The sequence below is a fragment of the Neolamprologus brichardi genome, chromosome 13, assembly GCF_056152115.1.
Source record: "Neolamprologus brichardi isolate AB-2024 chromosome 13, ASM5615211v1, whole genome shotgun sequence".
NCBI classification, from domain to species: Eukaryota; Metazoa; Chordata; class Actinopteri; order Cichliformes; family Cichlidae; genus Neolamprologus; species Neolamprologus brichardi.
The window spans coordinates 64,004-74,088 of NC_142116.1; the positions used below are offsets into that span (position 1 = coordinate 64,004).

A 10,085-nucleotide genomic window follows, 5' to 3' on the forward strand; every position below is an offset into this window, starting at 1 on the left:
CACACAATGATGTATAACACTGGAAAAACACTGCAAGAAACTCCCCCCAAAAAACTATAAAAGAAAACTGTAAAAATATCACAATAAAAGCGATGGTACTAGTGATAAGACCAAATGAGTAAAACAAAACACTGTAATAACATCCCAAGAAACTTTAAATGACATTTTTTTATAAAGCACAATAAATACTGCAAGAAAAACACCAAAAAAACCTGTAAAAATATACTGCTAAAGATAGCTTGGAAAGAAAAGCTTCTTCAGTTGGACAGAAGAAGCTTCTCGGATGAGAGGTGAAACGTCTTCAAGCAACTTCAAGAAGTCCAGACGCTTTTCTTTCCAAGCTCCTTAGACTACGATGGCCTGGATGACTGAGAACCTTCACAGACATACTGCTAAAGATGTACTTACAAAAATGTAATGTGAATTTAATATAAGGTGTAAAACACTAAAGTATTTCACACCGGAACACCTAAGACAGCACAATAAAGACCAAAGCTGAAGGTTTTCTCACAGTAGTTATAGATATCTAATAATAAATAAATAAATATATTTTTAGCTCCAACCAACCCACAACAACTGACTGAAGACATCCCTCCCTCCAAAGAAACAGAAACATATGATGCTCTATGCAGAGGACTTGGCTTTAACTACAAATCTGAGAGCAAATTTCTCTCCGACGTCATTTCCTGTCCCTTAAATGATCACAGGTTTCAGACCTTACAGAGAAAGAAAGAAATAAAGGAAACGCCTCATAACCAATCACACGATCGCCACAGCCCATTTTTCCACCTGAATTCAGTCTGCCGGGTGTTCTTTCTGACATGTCACCCACACCTGCAGGAGTAACCCATCTGTGACGGCATGTGTTGGACGCAGCTTTGCTCCGTTCGTTGTGCGGTTTGAAGTCACACTAGGAGCATTTCGTCAGTGAGGGGTATTACATTTTTTAAACTGCAGAGACAGTCAGTGCTGTTAACTCACCTGCTCAGTGCATAATGAACAGACCCAAGCAGAAACACACTTCATTTGTGTTAAGGTGAAGCATTCGGTAGCCATTTATCAACAAAGACGTGATAAGATGTTGACATTTAAAGAAGAAAAATAACGACCACATCAAACTGACAAATGATCATTTTTATAACTGTAGTTTATGTGTTTAGCTCTGTATACACCTGTGCACACCGGCCTTATAATAATGTAAGATGTGCCGTTTCTGTTAGTCCTACATCAGTTACATTAACTTTACACCTGTATATACACCTGCATGTTTCGTATACAGGCGATACAGCTGTGTGAACACCATCTGAGCCTCTGTACTGACAGGAGTTTTATACAGGTGTTATGCTGCTGTGTATGAACCTCTGTCATTGCTGCCTGCTCTCACAGATGGCAGCACTGCTACGTTGGTGCTGCTTAGTGGTTTGTTCTCTCATGTTAAAGCCGGCAGAAATGACACACATTCAAACATCTGGATGTAAGAAATAATGACTAGGTTGATCTTTTTACACTAATGATGACGTCGATGGATCCGTGCTGTCTTGGCTGTGTGCTCCCTGCTGGACAAACACGGAACTGCAACACTCAGACACACATAGACTCGCTGGGACCCGATGCTGTCTGACGGTCTAACCGCCGCCTGACAGGAACTGCTACTCTGAGAGGGGTGATGATGTTTTAATTACAGGAGCACGTTCCTCATTTTTAAAAATAAACTCTGTTTAACATATTTACAGAAAATATCGACATTCACAGGAACTTCAAATGTTCACATTAATGTGCATGTGTGGCTTATATACAGTTCTTTTCTCCCTCTTATGGGGGGAGAGATGGCATTTGAGGGGGGTGAAGAGAAGGGGAGACCTCAGTCCTCTGTGGTGGGTTCGGCTATCAGGTGTTGGCCTCTGGAGCATCTCCGCCTTCCACCTGGTTGGTCCTCCCAAGGGTCTTCAATTTGGTGAGCAGATCGCTGAACGTCTCCTTGACGCCCTTCTCGAGCAGCCAGCCCTCGCTCTCACACTCGGGGTTCTCCGGATCTGCCATCGTCTCAAGCGCTGTGCTCAAGTACTTCAGCCCTGCCATGTCCACAGACTGACATAGACACACACAGCTCACATTTAGGGCAAATCCAGGAAAACCCATCCAGCCAAGTACATGTAATATTTTATGACCTCATCATTTTAAGGTGAATCTCTGGTTCTGACCGAGTTTTAAATCCCTACAGTCCCCCCAGAGAACATTGTGGGGACAGGAATGTTGTTTGTGGTCATTTTTAGTTGGTATTAGTAGTTTTGTGCTCATTTAACTGACTCTGTCAAAAGAAATGTGAAATTTTCTGTTAGAAGGCTTCAATACAATTTTGGGCCCTTTTATTTTCTTTAGCAGCACCCTAACGACAATTACACATCATTGTTTGCTTTGTTCAGAGAACAGCGTGAGAGCCTCAGAGTGGCAAATGCAATATCATGAGCATACAGTCGCACTCTGCTTTGTTAAGATTATAGACCGAATTGCAAACTACAGAGAACCTGGTACTGAACCCTGAGGCTCGCCCTGTAAACTGAGGAAAAACTGGGTTCAGGATGTTGTTTTTTTAACTTAAGCCTTTCAGGTCAAACATGTTGTTTTGACCCAGATTCCAACTCACTTCTCCCTCTCAGGAAGTGTCCCTCATCCTTATTTTCCCAGAATGCAACCTGCTGTTTCTGTGGACAGATTAACCCCCCAGAAATAGCTCCTTATCCTCAGTGAGCCTGACCACCACTTAATGTGACACCAGATGATCCACCTCCTGAGTCACGTATGAGCACAACAGAAATCACACAGAAACAGTCATGCAGAGAATGTGTGCGTTTTCATGATGCAGTTGGAGCCACACAGAGAATTTAAACAAAACGGCGTTTTTAAATGGTGTGTGCCGTGATACAGCAGCCGCTCAGGAACATCAGCACTAATGCTAATCCCACACTAATCAGTTATTCTGTTAACCTGCTCACTCCGCTGAGTTTACTGCAGCAGCGCTGCTGCAATGATCTTGTTCTACATCACAAGATTAGGAAGAGAACTTAGCCTGGATTCACCCGAGAGAGAAAGTCAAAGACTTAAGCCTGTTCACTTTGAACAAATGAGTTAAAAACAGCACCAAACACACATTCATGGATTTTTTTTCCATTGCTTTTTCAAACAAAGCACCCGGCTTTAGAACAGCCACATGCCCGGTTTCTCCTGTACAATGTGAAGCTTTCATTAGAGCAGAAGGTAAATAAAGTGAAACTAACAAATCTGTCTGGCTTTTGCCCCCTGGTAGGGTCTCCCATGGCAAATTGGTCCTGGGTGAGGGACCAGACAAAGAGCGATTCAGAAGACCCCTATGAAAAAAACACAGAGGGAACAGTTTACCCTGCCCGGGATAGGGTTACCGGGGCCCCGCCCTGGAGCCAGGCCCGGGGAGGGTGCCCGAGGGCGAGCGTCTGGTGGCCGGGCCTTAGTCCATGGGGCCCGGCCGGGCACAGCCCGAAGAGGAGACATGGGCCCATCCTCCCGCAGGCCCACCACCCGCAGGAGGCGCCATAGGGGTCGGGTGCATTGTGTGTCGGGTGGCGGCCAGGAGCGGAGGCCCTGGCGGACTGACCCCCGGCTGCCAAGACTGGCAATAGGGACATGGAATGTCACCTCTCTGGTGGGGAAGGAGCCTGAGTTAGTGCGTGAGGTTGAGAGGTACCGGCTAGATATAGTCGGGCTCACCTCTACGCACGGCTTGGGCTCTGGAACCAGTCTCCTGGAGAGGGGCTGGACTCTGTCTCAGTCTGGAGTTGCCCCTGGTGAGAGGCGGCGGGCTGGGGTGGGTATTTTAATATCCCCTCGGCTTGCTGCCGGTACGTTGGGGTTTTTCCCGGTGGACGAGAGGGTTTGTTCCCTGCGCCTTAGGGTCGGGGAACGGGTCCTGACTGTCATCTGCGCTTATGCGCCGAGTGGCAGTTCGGAGTACCCAGCCTTCTTAGAGTCCCTGGGGGGGGGGGGGGGGGTGCTGGAAGGTGCTCCACCTGGAGACTCTGTTGTCCTGCTGGGAGACTTCAATGCTCACGTGGGTAACGACAGCGAGACCTGGAGGGGCGTGATTGGGAGGAACGGCCTCCCTGATCTGAACCCGAGCGGTGCTTTGTTATTGGGCTTCTGTGCTAATCACAGTTTGGCCATAACGAACACCTTGTTCGAACATAAGAGTGTCCATAAGTGCACGTGGCACCAGGACGCTCTAGGCCGTAGGTCGATGATCGATTTTGTAATCGTATCACCAGACCTGCGACCATATGTTCTGGACACTCGGGTAAAGAGAGGGGCTGAGCTGTCAACTGATCACCACCTGGTGGTGAGTTGGATCAGGTGGCGGGGGAGGACGCTGGACAGACCTGGTGCACCTAAACGTGTAGTGAGGGTGTGCTGGGAACGACTAGCAGAGGCCCCAGTCCGCGAGATCTTCAACGCACACCTCCGGCAGAGCTTCAACAGCATTCCGAGGGAGGCGGGGGACATCGAGTCCGAATGGACCATGTTCAGCGCCTCCATTGCCGAAGCTGCTGCATTGAGCTGCGGCCGCAAGGTGGTTGGTGCCTGCCGTGGTGGTAATCCCCGAACCAAATGGTGGACACCAGAGGTGAAGGGAGCCACCAGGCTGAAGAAGGAGTCCTATCGGGCTTGGTTAGCCTGTGGGACTCCGGAGGCAGCCGACAGGTATCGACAGGCCAAGCGGAATGCGGCTCGGGCAGTGGCTGAAGCAAAAACTCGGGTGTGGGAGGAGTTCGGAGAGGCCATGGAAAAAGACTTTCGGACTGCCTTGAAGAGGTTCTGGCAAACCGTCAGGCGTCTCAGGAGGGGAAAGCGGTGCTCTACCTGCACTGTGTATAGTGCTGGCGGAGCGCTGCTGACGTCGACTGAGAAAATTGTCAGGCGGTGGAAGGAATACTTCGAGGACCTCCTTAATCCCACTGACGCGTCTTCCAAGGAGGAAGCAGAGTCTGGGGATGAGGGGAATGACCCGCCAATTTCTGGGGGCGAGGTCACTGAGGCAGTTAAACAACTCCTTGGTGGCAGAGCCCCTGGTGTTGATGAGGTCCGCCCCGAGTTCCTGAAGGCTCTGGACGTTGTAGGGCTGTCCTGGCTGACACGCCTCTGCAATGTTGCGTGGAGATCAGGGGCAGTACCCGTGGATTGGCAGACCGGGGTGGTGGTCCCCATCTTTAGGAAGGGGGACCGGAGGGTGTGTTCCAACTACAGGGGGATCACACTCCTCAGCCTCCCCGGGAAAGTCTATGCCAGGGTGCTGGAAAGGAGAGTTCGTCCGCTAGTCGAACCTCTGATGCAGGAGGAACAATGCGGTTTTCGTCCTGGTCGCGGAACACTGGACCAGCTCTTCATCCTCTCGAGGATACTTGAGGGTGCATGGGAGTTTGCCCAACCAGTCTACATGTGTTTTGTGGACTTGGAGAAGGCATTCGACCGTGTCCCTTGGGGTGTCCTGTGGGAGGTGTTGCGGGAGTATGGGGTGTCTGGCCCATTGCTACGGGCCATTCGATCCCTATACAACCGTTGCAAGAGCTTGGTTCGCATTGCCGGCAATAAGTCGGACTCATTCCCGGTGGGTGATGGGCTCCGCCAGGGCTGCCCTTTGTCACCGGTTCTGTTCATAATTTTTATGGACAGGATTTCTAGGCGCAGCCAAGTGGCGGAGGGCTTTCGCTTTGGTGGCCTCAGGATCTCATCTCTGATCTTTGCGGATGATGTGGTTCTGTTGGCTTCATCGGGTGAGGGCCTCCAGCTCGCACTGGAGCGGTTCGCAGCCGAGTGTGACGCAGCGGGAATGAGGATCAGCACCTCCAAATCTGAGGCCATGGTTCTCAGCCGGAAAAGGGTGGAGTGCCCACTCCGGGTCGGGGATGAGGTCCTGCCCCAAGTGGAGGAGTTCAAGTATCTCGGGGTCTTGTTCGCGAGTGATGGGAGAAGGGAGCCGGAGATCGACAGACGGATTGGGGCTGCAGCTGCAGTAATGCAGACGCTGCACCGGTCCGTCGTGGTGAAGAGGGAGCTGAGTGTAAAAGCGAAGCTCTCAATTTACCGGTCGATCTACGTCCCTACCCTCACCTATGGCCACGAGCTGTGGGTAGTGACCGAAAGGACGAGATCGCGGATACAAGCGGCGGAAATGAGCTTCCTCCGAAGGGTGGCTGGCATCTCCCTTAGAGATAGGGTGAGAAGTTCGGCCATCAGGGAGGGGCTCAGAGTAGAGCCGCTGCTGCTCCACATCGAAAGGAGCCAGCTGAGGTGGTTTGGGCATCTGGTAAGGATGCCCCCTGGGCGCCTCCTGGGTGAGGTGTTCCAGGCATGTCCCACCGGGAGGAGGCCCCGGGGCAGACCCAGGACACGCTGGAGAGATTATATCTCTCGGCTGGCCTGGGAACGCCTTGGTGTTCCCCCGGATGAGCTGGAGGAGGTGGCTGGGGAGAGGGAGGTCTGGGCCTCTTTGCTTAGGCTGCTGCCCCCGCGACCCGGCCCCGGACAAAGCGGATGGATGGATGGATGGATGGATGGACTAACAAATCTGAGATGCACTGACAAGTTTGACATTAAAACAACAGAAGATATGCTTAGGTTAGGTTTCAGCCTTTCATTGGCTGCTTATTGAAATAATTTGTCAGACTAGATTTGATATGTTAGAAGAGCAGCTGGAAACTGCTAATAAACTGTAGAGCAACACTTTATTTCTGGGTCTCACGCGCCATCACAGCTTCTGAGACATGATGGAGTATATCACAGGACCAGGCTAGCTGTTTCCATTCAATTTTAGTCGTTATGTTGCAGCTTCAGATTTTCTAAGCTGAACATCTGAATCAAAGAGATTCGTTTGGCTGATTGGCTGCGGTGGAATGTGGGTGGGGTCTTACCTCCAGGATGATGGCAAAGAGGACAAAACCACCAATGCTGCTCATCAGGCTGCTGTAATAGGAGAAGAGGGCCCCAAGGCAGCCCCGGGTCCAGATGTTGAGCTCCTCGGTGCGGTGGTCATAGTCGTAATGGGCAGAGTTGTTGGTCAGGTGGTGCTGGATGCAGGGCCGGGGGGACCCGGGGTTACAGCAGCTGAATGGGACGCTGTCCATCAGATACTTCCCCTCCACGTTACTGAGGACTCGACTGCAGGCCAAACACAGGTCAGAGGTCAAACATAGCCAGCCTGGGGACTGAGGAGAGATTAGCGACGACCCCCCCCATTGCTCTGGAAATGGGTTAGTTAAATCTATGCTGAAATGGATGAATGGTTGCCGCACAGGTAAGCGTAAGCTAAGCTAATAGGAACTATACGTTCCTACAGAGACTAAACCAAAGATCAATAAAATACTGCAAGAAGTCGACCAATTTTCCTGAGTTCCTGAACTTTCAGAGAGGGCCACCCTATGAGCGAGAACCATGTGGGGGTGAAACGCTCACTGGCCACTGTGGAGGAAGGCCTCCATAACAGTTAATGTTTGCATGACCAGAACATCAGAGCCATGACTGCGAGGACCGTCAGCACACAGCTGCACTCTGCTTTAATAAGATTATTCACTGTGATGGAAACTGTTGAGGACCAGGCACTGACTGCTGCAGAGGAAATGTCTCTTATGGCAGCCTTCAGCTCAATTTAAGTGGAAGTAAAGCCACGCAAATGTTTCATGACGACAGTGAAACTCACTACAGTCTGCACCTCTGGATGATTTATCTGCTCTCCAAATCTGAAAACTGGTTTGCCCTTTTGGAGGAAGGTCATTAAGAAGGAAAACTCTCCCTTTTCCTGTCAGGTTTACACTTGTTAGATTATCTTGGAGGGTGATGTCAAATTTAACCAATATGTTAAAAATATTGGTAAATTTGTCTATGGATGGTACTACCAGATGTTTATCTGATAAAAATCATCATTAAACATTGCAGTTTCAGACTCAAAGTGAGAAAAGTAGAGTACAGAATAGTACATTAGATGTTTTAGTCAATCGGAAACCTTCGTATGGCAAGAGCATACAATATAATTTATATCCCACAATTCAACTCAGCAGAGACCCTGATGGAGAATAAGACGGCTTCGTTCAAACATGAAGAACAGCAACATGTTCTCACTTTGTCAGATGCAGTATGTTATTTAACTTGGTACCAGCTGTGGGTAGGGCTTTAAGTTGGATAATTAGAGAGAGAAAATAATCTCTTTTAAACACATTAGAACAGAAAACAAAATAGTCACAGGTTTGCCACCATTTCAGAGCTGCAGCCAATCAGACGTGTTCATTTCTGATCAGATGTTTCTTTAATGTCTGCTTTGCTGTGTTTAAGGATCAAGTGACAGATTAGAGTCTCAGAGGAGACGCCCCACACGAAACTCCTAAACGTTGACTTTCCCCTCCTTAAGACCTCTCTGAACCTCTGCTGAGCCCGATGTTTAATTCATCTGAGAAACTAATGAACAAAACCTGAGAAATTTAATTTAGAAATATCTGAGGTGCTCAGTTCAACGAGGAGCTGCTGACACTTTTCCTGAGGCTGCTGCTTTGTTAAAAATTGATGAGTTTGATTAAAATATAGAGGAATATTCAGATGGACAATTTCTATAGAATAATTATGGATTCATAGAATCAGGTGCCAGCTCTGTGTGTAAATTATTAAACAGCAGATTATCCAACAACATCGATAACTTTTCAATAACGGCTCCACGTGACCGGCCACCCCGCTCACATACTCACTCTTTGACCACATCGTTGCTCATATCCAGGTAGCGGTTGCTGATCCACTGAACCTCAAACCAATCCCTGAAATTGTTGTTCCCGCAGCAGTGGAACTCGATCTGCGTCAAGTCCAGTGTCCTCTTCATGAAGCAGCGCCCTGGCGTGTCCGTGTCCTTGTAAAACCGGATGGCGTAACTCAGGCCCTCGGCCAGTGTCAGGTATACGGAGAACTGCATAAGGAAGCAGAGCAGCGACACGAGTACCAGCAACACGTTGAAGCCGCAGCACAGCAGCAAATATGTCTTCAACATCGGCTTCCAATTGGAGAACTTGATGGGATCCAGAGAGTCATGGCACACCTTCCCTCCGAAGGCATTAAGGCCGCAAGCCAGCAATCCCGCCAGGATCAGCAGGTTGGGCACCAGGTGGCTCTCGTTGTTGTCCATCATCTCACTTCTCTTCCGCAGCTCAATCTTGAAGAAGATGCCGAGGCTGAAGATGAGGATCCCTGCGATGACTGAAAACCAGTAGAGCATCCATAGACCCTGAGCCAGCTTGACCCGCTTCTGCAGGTTGAACTTCACCGGCATGAAAGGCATTTTAGCAACTCTGAGAATTCAAACAGACACTGAGGGTCAGGATTCAATAAGAAGCAGCTGCAGTTCAGACTCAGATTCAGAGCTTTACTCATGAAAAAACAACATCTGCTGGTTTCAGGCCCATAACGCTGAGCTGCAAGGGGGGACAGTCCATGTTACTGAGCAGAGGAGTCCACCATCAAACACTGCAATATTCACACAGACCAAGTGAGTATTTCCTGCAGGCTGGATGGAGGTGTGAATGCGAGCGTGCGGCAGCTCGTCATCCTAAAGCCTCCTGAGCTCATTATCAGCAGATCAGCTGCTGCCTCTAATCCCTCCTCTAACTCCTAATTGGTTTGATGTTAAGCAGCTGCTTCCATCTCACTGTCACATGCTTCACTGAGCAGAGTTCACCTGCCTCACCTCAGGGCAGGGTAGTCTCAGTAAGCAGTCCAACAAACGTCCTGTGAGCAGGAGCCTGAACTCTGTTTCGTGAGAAAACTTGGTTCTCCGTGGTAAAAGATTCTGTGCACATGCACTGAGCAGGTTACATTTGAGAGAACCCAGGGGAGCTCACTGTGCAGGTACAGAGAGAGTTAGGCCATCTCACGGTCCTGGTGTTTTGTAGAGATCCCAAAGCAGAGACCGAATACAACAGAGCACTTCCCAATCAGAAGTCAGGCAGTGATTTTACTAGTTTTTAAACTATCAAGGCTTACCAGTCAGACTGTTTATCTAGACTCCACTCCTTCGTGTGATGTCCACG

At 49.3% G+C, this 10,085-nt stretch overlaps 1 protein-coding gene across 1 annotated transcript; it reads right to left on the reverse strand.

Moving 5' to 3' along the window:
• Positions 1–1,025: 1,025 nt before the first annotated feature.
• On the reverse strand, positions 1,026–9,563 carry prph2b (peripherin 2b (retinal degeneration, slow)). Its single transcript, XM_006806837.2, has 3 exons — positions 8,757–9,563; positions 6,936–7,182; positions 1,026–2,088 (listed from the first exon to the last, which is right to left on the reverse strand). The coding sequence occupies exons 1-3, from the start codon at positions 9,335–9,337 to the stop codon at positions 1,888–1,890; spliced, it is 1,029 nt and encodes a 342-aa protein (XP_006806900.1). The 5' UTR covers positions 9,338–9,563; the 3' UTR covers positions 1,026–1,887.
• Between the last annotated feature and the right edge of the window lie 522 nt (positions 9,564–10,085).